The sequence below is a fragment of the Crocodylus siamensis genome, chromosome 14 (assembly GCF_052110815.1).
Source record: "Crocodylus siamensis isolate JL-2025a chromosome 14, ASM5211081v1, whole genome shotgun sequence".
NCBI lineage: Eukaryota > Metazoa > Chordata > Crocodylia > Crocodylidae > Crocodylus > Crocodylus siamensis.
In genome coordinates, this window is record NC_143408.1 from 4983487 (window position 1) to 4999117 (window position 15631).

A 15631-nucleotide genomic window follows, 5' to 3' on the forward strand; every position below is an offset into this window, starting at 1 on the left:
CGATGCCTGGGCGGGGAGGGTGGCGCAGGGCGTGGTGCAGTGTGGGATGCCTGGAGCACCAACCAGGCGTGTGGCACAACACGTGTGTCCACACATGACACTGAACTGGCTCAGAAGCGTACTTGACTTTTCCAGGGATGCTTTTGTCCCGTTCCAGGCAGCTTGAAGTCAGTGCGAGGGGCTCGTATGTCTGTCTGCCCCTGGTTTAAACCGGGGTAAGCGTTACGTGTTTCATCTGCTAGTCTGTTAACCGCAGAGTTTTGCCTGGTAGACACAAGGACAAGGGTTTGCAGCGTTTCTGATGTTTCTCATACTGGGGCTAAGAGTGTGGAGGCCCCGTCCCGGGCCTATAGTTTCCCCTAGGGCCCCACCTTGGCCCCAGTGTCAGGGGAAGTCTGTGCTAGGAGGGGGAAGTCCCTGCTAGCAGGGTTTTGCATGGAGCAATGAAAGCTGAGCACGTCGGCCACTGTAGCCCCACCCGTGGCTTCCTTTGTCTTTAATTGCAACAGAAACCCAGAGCATTTCACTTAATGCCGTACCTGTAAATTTATAGTAGAACCAGGTCCCCAGGAAGGCTTCAATTAAATGGAATTGCTTAAAGCCGCGGCCCAATTTATCCTGAGTTATCGCACCCATAAAGCCCGGCAGCAAATGCTGCTCTGGACCCAGAGAGGATGGAGGCTACAGGCTGTGCGATGTTAGCGATGGGGCGGCTGCTTTAATAGGAAACTGGGGAGTGTGTGGGGGCAGGGGCGGGAGCTGGGGCTGGAGAAGTCCCACAAATGCCCATGGAAACCCTCTGGACTTATAGCAAGCCCCTGGATAGTCCAAGATGGAGCCTGAAGGGATGCATCTTGACAGGGGAGTCACAGATGGAGAATCCAGTGCCTGCCCATATGAAGCCAGCCTTCCCCATGGACACAGCACGGCCTCCTAGCAGGGGTTCTGGTCTGGCCTCTGCCGGGTGACCTGGGCAAGTCACTTCCCCTCGCTGTGCCTCAGTTTTCCCATCTGTAGCCCTCCCTGTCTAGCTGGAAGGAGGTATCAAGTGACCCGGATACACCGGAGAAACGGTCTGAAATCAGGCAGTTGAAATTCAGTAGGGACACGTCCGGCGCCCTGCACTTGGGACAGAGGGGTTAGGGGTCAGGACGCCGCCTGGGGAGTGACTGGCCGGGCTCCAGTGCTGCAAAGCAGTTGCGGGTTACCGCGGACTGAACGTGAGCCAACAGTGCACTCGTGCTGCAAAAGAGGCCAGTCGCATTTGGGCTGCGCTAACCGGGCCGTCTCCTGCAAATCAAGGGACGTGATTCTTCTGCTCTGTCGCTGCTGGTGAGGCCTCGCCTCCAGTCGTGCGTCCAGTTTTGGGCCCCACGCTTCACAAAGGATGGGGACAGGCCGGAAAAAGTCCGCTGGAGGGCAGTGAAAAGGAGAGGCCTGGGGAGCACGGCTGGAGAGGAAAGGCTGACAGAGCTAGGGTGACTTAGTCTGGAGATGAGAAGACTGAGGGGGCTTCGACAGGTCTTCGCTTCCCTGCCAGGTGACGACAGAGGACGGAGATGGGCTTTTTCTCCGTGGCTGCAGGGGACAGGACAAGGTGCACCGCCCCAGGCCGCAGCAGGGAAAGGAGGTTCGAGAGGAGGGGGAAATCTCTGGGGGTGGTTCAGCATCGGGACAGGCCGCCCAGGGGGGCTGTGGTATCTCCGCACCGGGACATTTTTGAGGAGCAGGACGAACAGACCTGTGGTTGGGGACGTTTAGTCATGGATGATCCTGCCCGCCGTCGGTTCCCCTGGATCTGAGCTCCCGGGCAGACCCATGAGCAGGAGCGTGGACTCTGCTCCTACCTGGCACTTCACCTCCGCGGGGCTCCGGGCACTGCATGCGAGGCAAGAGCCATTGCTCCCTTCCCTGACGGGGAAACTGAGGCATGGGGGAGGACAGGTCACTGAGGAGCCAGTGGCAAAGCTGGGGTAGGAGCCAGGTGCTCCCCTGGGTCCAGCCCGGTGCCCTGGGCCAGAGGCACAGCTCACAGGCAGCACGTCAGCAACACACGGTCTATTTACAGGATAGTGGAGACGGGGGAGGCTGCCCCCAACCCAGAGATCCTCAGGTCAGCAGCTCCTGCGCTGTTGTTTCTTGGGCCCCCAGTCGCTGGTCCGGGTCCTGCATGGGATGGAGAATGGGAGGGCCTGGCCCCACTGCAGACGCATCGCTCTGCGCAGCCCTGCGGCAGCCTGTCCTTCTGGGGGCAATGCCGGGGCCCGAGGGCGCCCAGGGAGTGGGCACGGGTGCACGCAGCTCGCCTGCCCAGGACCTGGGGGAGCCCGGGCTGGCGCTGCACCCTTTTGGGAGCCCCTGCTGCACTCCATGCCCCGCCCTGCAGCTGGCGGGGTACAGCCCTGGTGGGACGAACCGCCCGGGCACACAGCCTCTTTCCCTCTGCCCAGCCGGCATTGGCCTGTGCTGCCTGGAGGGGAGCTCGGGGGCAGCCCTGATGGTGCTGCCCCCCTTCCCTCCCTCCCTGCCCAGGCCACCTCCTACCCGATGGCTGCAGAGGAGGGGGGTACTGCTGCCCGCCTGCCTCCAGGTGCCCCGGGTATCTCCTGCAGATGGCTGTGGGCATCCCTGCTATGTGGCCCTGCAAGGCCAAGGTTGGCTTTGGCCATAGGATCCTGGACCTCAAGCAAGGGCAGAGCCCGGGGGCGCTCCCCAGCAGGGGGGCAGGGAGAGTTGGGCTGTCCCCCGGCTCTGCCCATGGGCTGTACCTTGGTATGGTGCCCAGCGGGACGCTGCTGACCAGCCAGTCGCGCCCGTAGAGGACGGCGGGGCCGCTGTATTTGTTGTAGTATTGCTCCGGCTGCTCGGGCTGGAACTGCTGCTGCGCCCCCAACGGCGGGACCAGGTGGGAGTCTCTCACCTGGCGGGGGGAAGACGGCCTTCAGAGCCAGGCGCAGGGCAGGAGGATGGCAGGGGCAGGCAAGGGGACCTTTCCTATCGCTCGGCTCCTCTCAGGAGGAGCACTGGCTTGCAGAGGACAGCCCCCGGGAGCCAGCGCCTTCCCCTGCCTCTACCCAGCCCAGCCCACACCACCCTCAGCTCCTTGGGGCTGAATCCCCACGGTGGGAAGGACAGGGTGAGGGCCCTGACCCTGCTTGGGGACCCCACACCCTCCAGACCCCTGCGGCACCAAGCTGCTCGCTGGAGACAAGCGGGTAGAGCACACATCTCCCCTCCCCCATCAAGGGCTGGGTTGGGACCCACAAGCCCCCTTCCTGCCCCAGCACAGGGGCAGGAGAGCTCATACAGTGTGGCTCTTGCTGCCCGCAGCCCCGCTCCACCGTACCCGCTGCAGCGACTCCTCTGTGGGCCGCACCGTCGGTTGGCTGTGGGGGACAAAGGCGGCCTGGGTACTGGAGATGGGAAGGTTTCCTGCTCGTAGACGCATGGGGAAGGGGAGAGAAGAGCACGTTAGAGCCACGAACCCTTGGGCCACTTTGCAGCTGGAGCAGAGACACGGGCAACGGGCTGTGACCCCTGCCCAACGCAGCCCCTGTGCATGGGGACCATGCATGGCAGGGCAGCAATGTGGATGGGCCGCGGGGGCAGTGGGTCTCAGCCCTGGAGGGGCTGCAAGGTGGGGATGTGGGCTCCTGCAGCTCCCGGCAGGGCTGCGCTGCCTCCCAAAGGGGCACAGGGCAAGAGCAGCGAGAGCTACTAGTGCCCAGAGGAGTGTAGCAGTGCAGCTGGGCATCTGGGCACCGTGCTGCGCTCGCACCACCCGACTGCTCCCCGGAGTTGGCCCTGGGGGCAGCGCAATGCCCAGCCCGTCCCGGGGGAGGGAGCTTGGCTCCTGCAGAGCAAGAGGAAACCCAGCGAGCAGCGGAGGCGAGGGATAGGGGGCTGCCGCGACCTACCAGGTTGGTTCAATGGCAGGTGGCTCTTCAACTGGTCCTTGCTGTTGCATGGCACCGTCCGGGCAGGCGGCCGTGGAGGAAACTCCTCCTGGTGCAAGGTGCTGTAAAACGCCGAGCTCAGCTTGTCATCCCCAAAGGGCACAAAGCTCCAGCCTCTCCACTGGGGCGGAGCGGGGCGTGGGGGACGCTTGTCCTGGTCAAACTGGAGCGGAGGAGAGCAGCAGCTCATGCAGGGGCAGGTCTGTCTGCCCCCGCATCCCATCCAGGCGGGGTGAGCTGCACCTCCCTGGCTCCCTGTGCCTTTGCACTGGCCCCAGCGAAGCAGCCCAGGTCCCAGGGCAGGCAGAGCAGTGCTGGGACGCCCTGGGGGGCTGCAGCCCAGATGGATAGTGGGCCGTGCCCCCCCCGCAGCTCTGCCCCTGCCCCCTGGCCCTCAGTGGCAAGGCCCCTTGCAGCCACAAGGCAGAGAGCAGACCTCTGTGTAGCAGGTCCGGTACGTGGTGGTGCTGGCCCGCTCCTGGCTCCTCTCGGGGTCCCGGTCACCGCTGGGGAATGACGACACCAGCTGGCTTTCGTACTCCCGGGATATGGGCACTGGCAAGGTGAGAAGTGAGTCCCGTCAGGGGCCCCTTGTTCTCTGGGGCTGTGGCGGGCCCCGCTTGGCCACACGCTCCCACCTGGGCCGCCCAGTCCTGGTCATTAGAAGGCCTCTGTGCGTGGCAGATCCACCATGAACCTGGGCTGGCGGGGTATAAAACAATCCCACCTTTCTCCCGCCCTGTCTCTGCTTCTCTGCTTGGACTGGGAGCTCCTCAGGGCTCTTGCTGTGTGTACAGCCCCTAGCACACAGCTGCAGTCACTGGGGTCCCTGTGCCACCTGAGCCAATGCTACTGCCAGGCTGGCATGCAGCCCCCTGGCCAAAGGCTTGGCCCCTTTGCGAGCTGAGCCCTTCCTTGCCCTGTGCAAGACCAGCTGAGAGCCCCAGGCCTGGGTCCGACCCAGCACAGTCCCCACCATTTAATCACAGAGCACTGGGGGGTCTGGGGAGAACGGGGCCCAGGACGGCCAGAGCTGAATGGGTCTGGGCTTTGCCAAAGCCCTCCTAGTTCTGCCAGGCCGGGGCAGGGAGCAGGGCGGGTCGGTACCTAGCTCTCGCAGGGGGAACGACGCAGCGGTGGTGGTCACAAATCGTCTGCGGTCATCCCCTGCCCGCATGGTGGTCTTGTGGAGCGTTTCTGCTGCCCGGTCCTTGTCATAGATGCTGCAAGACAAAAATGTGGTGCCTGAGAGATGGCAGCTGGCTGGGAAGATCGTGCCCCATGGTAGGAAAGTGCACGGGGTACCTGTAGCTCCCTGCGGCTGGGGGGGTGTAGGCGTCGTGCTGCTCCGTGTTATTCCCAGTGACCCTGGGGCTGCCAAGCACGACGGCTGATTTCATCTGGAGGGAACCCAATGCAGTCTGATGCTGGCTGGTGCGGGCCAGGCCTTGCCCCCGTTACAGCCAAGCTCCCATTGCCCCCAGCTCTGCTCCCAGGGCCCCAGTTCCACACATTATTCCCTCTCCCTAGAAAGCAGATGCTGCTGCAGGCTAGGCCAGGGCACAGACAGAGCTGTGTCCCCGGAGGTGTGGGCATGGATCTCTGCACCCACAGATGGGCCAACTCCCGAGTGAATCTGGAGACTCACTCCCTATGGTGACCGGATCAGGCCTCAGCCTAGGAGCTGCCTCGGTTCCCAGCAGAGTGTACGTGAGGTCCCATGGGGCTGAGCTCGCCGAATTGTACCGTTACCTTCTCGCAGGGCTGCGCAGGGGGGGCCCATTCCCCCTGGAAGTCTGCATGGTGTGTGGTTTGGTAGTGGGAGCGCCCGTCCCCTGTGAACGGGGAAGGTCCTCCTGTAGGGGAAGGAGCCGGGGGTCAGGCCAGGACCTTCTCAGACTTGTCCCCTTCAGCTGTGAGGCCCCTGCGCCCCAAAGGGAGGTGCTTCGGACACCCGTGCGCCTCCTTTGCCAGCTCATTGCTCTCCTGCCGGGTGGCTGGTGGGAAAAGGTCAAAAGCTCCAAACAACGGAGGACGTCCTCCAGAGCAGGCTGCCCTGAGAGAGACTCTGGGCGTGGGCATGCAGCAGAGGTCCAAGTCCAGCCAAGCAGCCCAGCTTGTGCTTTGGGAGCAAGGGGACATACGGCTCTAACAGCTCTTCTGGACGTGGCAACGAGCGCCCTCCCTGGCCTTAAAGCTCTGGAGATCAGGGGCCACGTTGTGCCCCAGGTGACTGGTGACACGAGTGCACACATGCCCCCTGGGCCTGGGCGTCCATGACACCAACCACCACCACACCCAGCAGCAGGGAAGACCCAGAATAAGGCAAGCAGCAGACGCAGCAAGGCTGAGCGCGGGGCAGCAGCAGTGCTGTAGGCTGGGGGCCAGCTGTGGATGGCCTGGGTCCACATCCTGCAGACCCGCTGGAACGGAGCAACCGGAGGCCTGCCGATAGCCAAGTATCTCTAGGTCCTGAACGCCGTGTCTCTGATAACATGGCACTAGTTGTTGCAGCAAACCCCAGCCTGAACTATCACAGCAGCATCCCCTTGGCCTAGGCAAAGAAACCACGCAGGACCCCCAAGTGCCTCCCAAACCCTGAGCTTGCAGCCTGGCAGACAACTCACCCAGGTGCATGCATGGGGCTCTTGCAACTGGCTGCATCCCATGGTCTACATAGGAGGAGCAGGACAGCGAAGGCTGCTGAGGGAATTGTCTCTCATTCTCGCAGAACAGGTTGCGGTTCCACTTCTCATTCTGCGGTTTGTGGGTGAGCGGCCTCGGCCCCGCTGCCTCCAGCCCGGGATAGCTATCCCGGGTCGTGGGGGTGACGACGCTGATCCTGGGGTCGGTGTGCATGAGCGCGTGCATCTGTGGCCGGATCATTTTGATCTTGGGCTGGTGGGGTCTCTCGGAGAAAGCCACCTGCGTCTCCGTCCCCGTTTCCTTCGGTGTGAAGAAGTCCTTGTGTATAACCCCTTTGGAGGGGGGGAGCGGAATAGACTCTCGCTGGAAATTCCCCCAGTACGGGGGGTAATCAACCTTGTACACAGACTGATCCACCCGTCCCGGTGGCCAGCGGTCAAAGGATGTCCTAAAATGGGAAGCCTTTTGGAAGTCAGCCCCCATGATGGTGGGGGCTGGCATGAGGTTTTTGGTGGGGGCTGCCATCGCGCCCTGTGGGCAAGATGCAGCACAAGAAACACCCCAGCTCACGGTCTTAGCCTGACCAAGCCGTCTGGCGCAATGGGCCAACTGGCCAGGCTGGGACATACCCGAGGGGCCCTGATGTCACAATAGAGCCCTGGCAACGGGGGAAACATGCCGTGGTTTCAAGGCAGGACACCAGGAAGAGGAGGGCAGGAGAAAGGGGCACACAGGTGACAGGTGCCATCCGTGGTGACTCAGTGATGTCGTGCGCCTCCCCTTGGGGCACCCCTGTGCTCCACCCTGCCCCCACCGAGCTGCTTGGCTGAGTCAGTCATGGGATCACGGGCACAGGGTTTGCACGCTCCACAGGCCCCATGGTATGGGCACTGCAGCCTCCAGGACTGCGCCACGCTGCAGACAGTGCCGTCCTTCCCTGGCCAGATGTCCTGGGCACGGCTGTCCAGCCGGGACCCGCCACAGGGCTCCAGGCTGAGGCCACCTCACAGAGGGGACGTCCAGCTGTGCCGAGAAGCACCCAGTGCATTTGAATTTCTGCGCGCTCGAGCCCTATTGCACCGGGTGCAGTCCCAGCTGCTAGAAACAGCCCGTCCTCGCCCATGGGACCTCCCAGGTGAAGAGGTCTCTGCCCAGTGGCACACTGGTTCCCTGCTGTTCCTGCCCTGTGGGGCGCTGGCTGCTCGGGGCTCCTCCCTGCAGACAGAGCCCACCCATCTCAGCCAGAAATGCCTGGGAGGGGGCTGTGGCCCCATGTTCCTTGCTGGGCCGGAGCAGGAAGCCCCGTGTGGCCTGGAGCTACCGGGTGGCATGTGGCTAGCTTGCAGGTCACGTTGGCCCTGTGCCCATTTGCATCCCCCCATCTCCCCATGGCATCCAAACCTCCCTCAAGGAGCTCAGGGCTGCACTCCATGCCCTGGCATGCTGGGCTCCCAGAGGGGAGGCGGCTGTTGTACCCGGCACAGGGGGCAATTTATGCCCCTGCCCCACTGTGGTGGAAGCAGAGGCCTCAGCCCCGCAGCCCGTGCACTTGTGCCTGCTTTACACCAAGGCTGCGCTTGGCTCATCAGGTCAGCCTGATCCAGGCGGCGGGGCAGATACTGCACCGATCCCGCCAGGAGCGAAGGGGACTCAGCCCCTGCTCAGTCTCCTTCCAGGAGACGCTGGGGGTCTACAGGCAGCGGCTGGAATGCAACAGGCGCAGGGAGTTGCCATGGCAACTTCGCCCTGACTAACAGAGGAACATCCGGACAGTCACGGGGTGCCGGGCCATGACGTCACCGTCCTCAGCTACGAGGGGGCTTTCCCCACAGCCTGCGGTTTCTGGAGAAGGGGCTGGGCCGGCTGGGGACTGAGTCACGCGGCCCTGAAGTGCCCCGGGCGGCCCGGGGCCAGCGTGGCGGAGGGACGCCTGCAGAGCCCGCAGGGCCGGCCTGGGAGCAGAGGGGGCAGGATCCATTGCCCTGCCCAGGCTCGCACTGGGGCCACGGGCCCGGCCTCGGCTTCCTGCGGGGGCAGGATCCTCCACGTGCTGGGCGCGGCTCGCACCGCGTCGCCGCCCAGCCCGACACTCGGCTCCTTAGTCGCGGGGCTCGGTGGGGCCGGGACCCCAGCACGGGGCAGCTCATCCTTCACGCCCCAGCGCTCAGGGCTGCCCTCCGCCGCCTCTCCACGGGCCAGGAGCAGGGCAGAGCCCCTGGCGCCCGCGGGCAGGGCGGGAAGCGCTCCCCCACCCCCGCGGGGCTGCGCGGCGCCCCGGCCCGGCCCGGCCCGGCCGTGCCCTTACACACGTGCGCACCTCCCCCCCCGCTTCCGCCCGCCCCTCCGCGTTCCGTCGCTCCTGATTGGCTGCCGCTGCTTGCCTGCCCGCCCCCGGCGCCTATATCCGCTGAGCGGCGGGGCGGTGGCTGAGGCGAGTTGGAGATTTTTCGGTTTTCTCCTCGAGTGAGTAACGTGCCCCGGGGCGGGCGCCGCGTGCGGTGGCGAAGTCGCTCCGGGGGGCGGGCACGGAGAGCTCGGGGACTTGCTGGGAAGTTTGCTCGGGGCGGGGGAGGGCCCGCCGAGGCTCCGGCTCAGCCATTTTCTAGAGCCCGCCCCGCCCGGAGCCGCTTCCCAACTACGTGGGAGCGCCCCCCCTCCCCCCCCGGCGGGCTCCGCTCCGGGGTTCGCCCGCGGGCCGCGGAAGAGCCGACCCCGCGCGGTGGGGGGATGGGGACCCCCGGCGGTGTCCCGGGGAGCACCCGAGTTGCAGAGCCCAGCGTGCCCCCTGCCCCTTGCATGCCCGGCCCGGCCTGGCAGCGCCCCCCCGTGCCCGGGGGGGAGCCGTGCACGCGCAGCTGGGCAGCGGGGGTGCGGAGGGCACCGTGCCCCGTGGGCTGGAGCTGGCACCCAGCCCCGCTCTCGGCGGCGCAGGCCTGAGCGAGCCGTGACCTTCCCCCCCGGGGCGGGCGAGGGGGGTCGGAAGCGCTTGGAAGGGGCAGGAAGGCAGTTCCGCAAATGGGCGCGGAGCTTGCAGTTTCGGGACGTGGATCCCGGTGTCTGGAGAGCTGAGCCGCGTAGCCAGAGAGGCTCGGGCGCTGCCACGCGTGTTGGGCCGGCTAAGGGGTTTGCTTGGCGTGGGGGTGAGGTCTGGGGCCAGCCCGGGAGAGACCGCTCTTCAGCCGGAGCCGGTGGCCGGAGCTGGGCTGGGCTCTGCTGCGAATGGGTGCAGAGCTGGGCTTGCGCGGCTGCCATCCCCCTGGCACCTGCGTGGGCACGCGTCTGACGGACGTCCGTGGGGGCTCCGAGAAGCTGCGCTAGATGGAGCCTCTTCATGTCCAAAGCAAAATCCCCTCCCAGGCAGTGGTGGCCCCTCCAGAGCCCTAGGGATGAGGCTGGGGGCTCGGGACCCTGCTGACGTCTGCCTCGCGAGCAGAGTGTCTGCGGCTTGCTCCTGTGCTAGTGGCCGGTCCTGCCTTGTTCCTCCCAGGCTCGCAGCAGGGGTCACTCGCTGCCCTGCCTGCGCACATGGCTGACTTGATGCCAAGAGCATGGGGCAAGGGGGCGGTGAAAACCAGACCGCAGTGGTCTGCCTGCAGCTGGATGAGGCCTCGGTAGTCCTGGGGCAAGCTGGGGGAGCAGCGGTACCGTGGGGCAGGGTGTTCTTGGGGAGCAGAAGCGCTCTGAGCTGTGCAGCCGGTCAGGATGGGTGGGCCTGAACCAGCTGGTCGGGGAAAGCTGCGGTGGACGTTGTGACCGTGGGGGCCACAGGCCTCTTATACAGCTGGGCCTGTGATCAGTGCGGCGGGAAGCAGAGGGTGCTTCTCGGGTCTGGAAATGCCACTGATGCTTGCTCTTCCAGGTCCCCCACTCCAGTGTCACCATGTCTGATGAGAGCACTGCAGACCTTGTACCCGCGCAGAGCGAGGAGCTGGAGCACCCGCAGGTAGGGGCGATGGAGGGGACTGCCGCGCCAGCGCGACTCTGGCCAGCAATAGCCTGCCCACAGCAGTGTCTTGCTCTGCGGGCCAGGACGTTAGGCTGACCACGCTCATCCCAGAGGCACCGAGTCCAGAGGTGGTGCGAGGCCGCTTTGCCTGTGCCCATGAGTGGGCAGAGAGCCCGAACGCGCAGAGTGAGGCTTGCTGGGGTGGTGTGTGAATTGGCTCATCTCATCAGCCGACCATGTGGCTCTCTCCAGCTCTTATTGTTGGTGTCCGGCAAAGCTGGCTGGTGACTGCTGTGCACCAGGCCCTTATACAAGAGCTCTGCTCTTGGCATCTATGCAGGCCTGGCATAGATGTACACACAGGGAAGCTCTAGCTGCTAGGGCTATGTGTACACAAGCCTTGAGGTGTTTGGGCCCCATCTGTGGCACTCTTGCCTGTTGCTGCATACGTGCTCCAGGCCCAGATACATGGCTGTGAAGCTGCTCTAGAGATGTCCCACCCTGTGGCATTGCGGAGACTTCTGCCTCCAGCTGGCGGGAGCAACTGCACAGGAAAGCCCCTGGAGCAGCCCCTGTGAGTGGGAGGGGGTGGCAGGGTGTGCCCAACCGCAGCATGGACGCACGGATGCGGCACCGGGGGCATCTCGTAGTCGCTCTTGTGTCTCCTAGAACGTGGTGAGCAGGGTGGCCAGCCTGCCCCTGGTCAGCTCCACCTATGACATGGTCTCCACTGCCTACACCTCCACCAAGGACAGTCACCCCTACATCAAGTCGGTGTGCGACGTGGCCGAGAGGGGTGTGAAGACCCTCACCTCTGTGGCTGTCAGTGGGGCCCAGCCCCTCCTCACCAAGCTGGAGCCCCAGAGTGAGTAGTGCGGGCGGGGGAGTTGGGCTGTGAGCATCCCAGGCAGGGGTCATGGTTGGTGGCTTGTGCTCAAGGGGCAGACTTAGGCTGGCTAAGTTCTGGGGGGCTAGGGGGCTGAGGAAGGGATGTTGGGGATCACCCTGGCAGTGATATTTGCACTCTTGGAGCAGGCATGAGGCAGGTGCCAGGAGCTAGCCCAGACCTCGATCTCCACAGCAAAGGGCCCCTTTCCCCAGTAGGCCCATCTCGCAGCAGTGTCACACGCTGCCTTGACTGTAGCGCAGCCTCACTAGCCATCGCCAACTGGAGTGGCCTGCCAGGCTCAGATTACCCTTGACAAAGGGCACATGGTGGATGCCAGGATATCTGATTCGGCAGCAGCCCTGGGCATGGAGCAAGGCTGTTTTTATCCCCTGTTGCTAATTCTGGAGATGCAAGGTGGAAGTGACCTAGAACCAGCCTGCTGGTGTCATGAGCTGCAACGGGCAGTGCAGAGCCACCAGCTAGAGTTGCAAAAGCTTAGGAGTTGGGGCATGGGGCCCTACTTGCCCCACGCTGGGAGCAGGGCTGGGAACTAGCTGCATTCCCTTGAGGAGCCTGGCAGGCACCCAGCACCTGCCCAAGTGACCTTCAGCCCAGATCTGTAGAGAGGTCTTGCATTGAGTCTTCCTGATGGGAGTCCCTCTGGGGGTGGGGGGGAGAATGGGTCTCTGCTTTCCCAGTGGGAGGGTGCCCAAGTGTGGACGGGCCCTGGGGTCTGTTCCTGGCTTCCCTGGATATGCAGTGTCTTCCAGCTTGTCCCTTGGCCCCTGCCGCTTGCTGGCAGGTGCCTGTGAAAGAGGCCAGCTCTGGCATCTGACCTGCTCCCTGCCTGCTGGAGCTTGCTGGCTAATTTCTCCCCCTCCTGTGTAGTTGCAACAGCGAACCAGTATGCCTGCAAGGGGCTGGATAAGCTGGAGGAAAAACTGCCAATTCTGCAGCAGCCCACGGAAAAGGCAAGGATCTCTGGGGAGCAGGGAGTGGAATGGGAGCTCTGGGGCCCCCAAGGGATGGTGTGGTGGGGGTAACTCTTGATGGGGCTGTGGCAGGGCAGTAGCTCTGCTTTTGGGCGTAGGACTGTCCTGGGAGGGCAGGAAGCAGACTCCTCCCTGAACGAATGAAGTGGAGACTGCAGGCTAGGAACCCATCTCTCCTTGCATACAGCTGGTGGGACCAGTCGGTACCATCCTGGGTCGCTTAAAACTAACCTCTTCCCCTGCTCCCTGAATCCCAGGTAGTGGCAGACACCAGGGAGCTGGTGTCCTCCACAGTCACGGGGGCCAGAGACACTGTCTCCAGCACCGTCAATGGGGCTAAGGATGCGGTGAGCAGCCGTGTGACTGGCGTGGTGGACCTGGCCAAGGGCGCTGTGCAGGGCAGTGTGGAGATGACCAAGTCGGTGGTGAACAGCAGTGTGAACACAGTCCTGGGGTCCCGAGTGGCCCAGATGGTGGTCACAGGCGTGGGTGCTGTGCTGGGGAAGTCAGAGGAGCTGGTCGATCACTACCTGCCCATGACAGACCAGGAGCTGGGTCAGTATGTGCCACGGCTCAGCATATCGGGGCTGGTGGCCAACCTCAGCCAACACCCAGCAGCTTGGCATCTTCCTTGGGGCAGGAGCAGCCTTGACCTGCAGATACGATGGGATGCCCAGTGCTGTGTTCCCTGGGGTGCAGTTGTTCCCAGGCTTGGGAAGCCTGGATCCCCTAGGCTCTTCCAGAGGTGCTGAGCACCCGTGGCCCTGTCCTCTCCTAAGTAGTGGTGAGGGCTGTAGGTGCAGGAGAGCAGGTAACCCACCAAGGGGGGTGCATGGGAGGGTCAGAGTCAAGGTGCTGGGTCTAGAGTTGCTCATACCTTGCCTGGACTCATGGGTTTGGCTTGAGAAGTGGCTGCAGCTCTGACCTCAGATCGGAGCTCATTGCTCATGAGGGAAACACTCTTGCCCCTTTACTGCCCAGGGTCACCTGGTTCGTGCCTGGCAGCACTGGCTCTGTGCCTAGCACACAGCAGCACTGATGCATGAGTGAGGATGAGACTGTGGGGTGGAAAGCAAACCCAGCCCTGCTGATGCACCTGCAGTAGTCTGCTCGGAGGCGTATTTTTAGTGTTTGTGCCGTGGGCTTGGCTCCGGCCTGGGCAGCAGCATAGGACATGTGGAGGGACTGCCCTTGGGTGTGAGCTCCAGCTGCCCAAGCTCTCATCCCACATTCCCTGTTGCTGCTGCTGAAAGCTTGCCCAGCCTGGCTGATTTTTGGTTGTGTTGTTGTTTTGTTTTGGTTGTCCCCCCGAACGTGCGCTCTTCCCCTAGCTAAGCTAGCTACATCAGTGGAAGGCTTTGAAATGGCCTCAGTGGAGCAGCAAAAGCGGCAGCAGAGCTACTTTGTGCGCCTGGGCTCCCTGTCCAGCAAGCTGCGGCACCGGGCCTACCAGCACTCCCTGGGCAAGCTGCGCTGTGCCCGGCAGAGCACCCAGGAGGGGCTGGCCCAGCTCCACCACACCATCGAGCTGGTAAGGGATGTCTTTCACTTGTCCTTGCTCAGGCTGGGGCTGTGCCTTCTCTGCTCTGTTGTCCTGGCTTGTCCCACAGCTTGTGCACAGGGGGCTACTAGAGCCTTGTCCCCTGCTGTGGTTTGATTGCAGGTGTTCTGTCCTTGCCAGATCGAGCACGTCAAGCAAGGGGTAGACCAGAAGCTCCACAACGGCCAGGAGAAGCTGCACCAGATGTGGCTGGAGTGGAGTAGGAGGCAGCCGGGTGGGAGTGAGCAATACGACGCTGCCCACCCTGAGGTATCCACTCCCTTCCCATCCTGGCCCCTGCTCGCCCCTCCCTGGCACGTGGCCCCTCCTCACCTGGCGCCCGGTCCCTCCGCAGGTGGAGTCCCGCACCCTGGTCATGTTCCGTGGCATCACCCAGCAGCTGCAGGCCTCCTGTCTGGGCCTCATGGCCAATGTCCAGGGCCTCCCTGTGAGCATCCAGGACAAGGTGCGGCAGATGCGCCACCACATGGAAGAGCTCCACACGTCTTTTTCAGCTGCCCGCTCCTTCCAAGACCTGTCCAGCACCGTCCTGACCCAGAGCCGGGAGAGGGTGGCCAAAGCCCGCGCGTCCCTTGATGAGCTGCTGGACTACGTGGCGCAGAATGCCCCCCTGCCGTGGCTTGTGGGACCCTTTGCACCTGTGCTGGTGGAGCACCCAGAAAATCTGGCCACTGAGATGGAGAAGAAGGAAGAGCAAGCTACTGGCCCAGCCCAGAGTGGGGAAGAGAAGCCATCCCAGCCAGCCTCTGAGGCCCAGCAGGCTCCTTGAAGTGACGGAGTTGGCTTCTTGCAAAGGACAGAGCTTCTGTGTGGCATTCATGTGTCTAACCTCATGTCTGGGGGAGGGGGTTTGTCGTCTCTTTTTTTTTTTTTTTTTTTTTTTTTTTTCTTTTCTTCTTACTGGCTGGGAAAGGTGGGTAGGAACAATAGGGAACCTGATAGTCCCTCAGTTGAGTAGCAAAACTAGCCAGGACTGGTGCATCAGAGCTGCGTGTGGCTGGAGTAGCCTCACTGAGATGCTCCAACCAAACAGCTTGGCACAGATGCTGCTGCCTCAATCTTGTCTGAGCTCTGGGGGCCTGAGCCCCAGTGCAGCACCACAGTGTCTGGACTGGGGGTGCGGCTCTGACCTGCTCTTAGCCGGGGCCTAGGGCATGTTGGGGTGGGAGGTCCAGGAAACGGGCATATTTACAGTGAGCTCTGGCAGCCTTTGCCTTTCTGGAGGGCTGAGCCTTCAGTCATCTGGTGTCTCATCCACACTGCTGCTCCTGCTCTCTGCAAAGCTTGCCCTAGGATGGACATCATCTCCCTGCCCCCCTCAACATCTTCAGGGCCACTGAGCTAGTCCATGAGCTCCTCAGGTGGCTGCTGAAGCCTTCTGCTCCTCTGATCCATCTTGAAGCCATTAAAGCCAACTGCCTGTGAAACCAGCCTGTCTCCAACACGGCGGTGATGACTCCAAGTGCTGCCAAAGGGGCACAGCTGGTGCCCAGTTCTCCTTTCCCAAAGGGCTTGATTTTTGGGCAGTGAGCAGTCCTCTGAACTGATCTTCCTCTAAGTGCCATTAACACTTTCTACCTTTTTTGTAGAACCATGACTTTCTCTTCCAGAATAAAATCTCTTTGCATTCACAGGAGGTGC

At 63.1% G+C, this 15631-nt stretch overlaps 2 protein-coding genes across 3 annotated transcripts; one reads left to right on the top strand and one right to left on the bottom strand.

The window, feature by feature from the left end:
* Nucleotides 1–94: 94 nt before the first annotated feature.
* Nucleotides 95–8797, bottom strand: SAXO5 (stabilizer of axonemal microtubules 5). The gene is made up of 9 exons (XM_090026891.1): nucleotides 6584–8797; nucleotides 5709–5812; nucleotides 5262–5356; nucleotides 5064–5179; nucleotides 4393–4511; nucleotides 3918–4119; nucleotides 3347–3432; nucleotides 2769–2920; nucleotides 95–2166 (listed from the first exon to the last, which is right to left on the bottom strand). Exons 1-9 carry the CDS (start codon nucleotides 7227–7229, stop codon nucleotides 2115–2117), a joined length of 1572 nt encoding a protein of 523 aa, XP_089883017.1. The 5' UTR covers nucleotides 7230–8797; the 3' UTR covers nucleotides 95–2114.
* A 159-nt stretch (nucleotides 8798–8956) lies between these two features.
* On the top strand, nucleotides 8957–15623 carry LOC149853231 (perilipin-3-like). Of its 2 annotated transcripts, none has more exons than XM_090026892.1 (8): nucleotides 8957–9065; nucleotides 10462–10545; nucleotides 11218–11413; nucleotides 12326–12408; nucleotides 12687–12984; nucleotides 13761–13960; nucleotides 14093–14239; nucleotides 14325–15623. In XM_090026892.1, the coding sequence occupies exons 2-8, from the start codon at nucleotides 10483–10485 to the stop codon at nucleotides 14757–14759; spliced, it is 1422 nt and encodes a 473-aa protein (XP_089883018.1). In that variant the 5' UTR covers nucleotides 8957–9065; nucleotides 10462–10482; the 3' UTR covers nucleotides 14760–15623. The 2 variants fall into 2 exon arrangements, with proteins under 2 accessions (XP_089883018.1, XP_089883019.1); XM_090026893.1 differs by having other exon boundaries at nucleotides 14111–14239.
* The last annotated feature ends 8 nt before the right edge of the window (nucleotides 15624–15631 follow it).

Excerpts from the sequence above, each read along its gene's own strand:
- SAXO5 (XM_090026891.1), bottom strand. The coding sequence starts at position 7,229 with ATGTCCCAGCCTGGCCAGTTGGCCCATTGCGCCAGACGGCTTGGTCAG. Across the intron at positions 5,813-6,583 it reads AGCCCCATGCATGCACCTGG|GAGGACCTTCCCCGTTCACA; the intron begins GTGAGTTGTCTG and ends CTTCCCCTACAG. Across the intron at positions 3,433-3,917 it reads CCTGCCATTGAACCAACCTG|GAAACCTTCCCATCTCCAGT; the intron begins GTAGGTCGCGGC and ends GTCTACGAGCAG.
- LOC149853231 (XM_090026892.1), top strand. The coding sequence starts at position 10,483 with ATGTCTGATGAGAGCACTGCAGACCTTGTACCCGCGCAGAGCGAGGAG. Across the intron at positions 12,985-13,760 it reads CATGACAGACCAGGAGCTGG|CTAAGCTAGCTACATCAGTG; the intron begins GTCAGTATGTGC and ends CTCTTCCCCTAG. Across the intron at positions 13,961-14,092 it reads TCCACCACACCATCGAGCTG|GTGTTCTGTCCTTGCCAGAT; the intron begins GTAAGGGATGTC and ends GTTTGATTGCAG.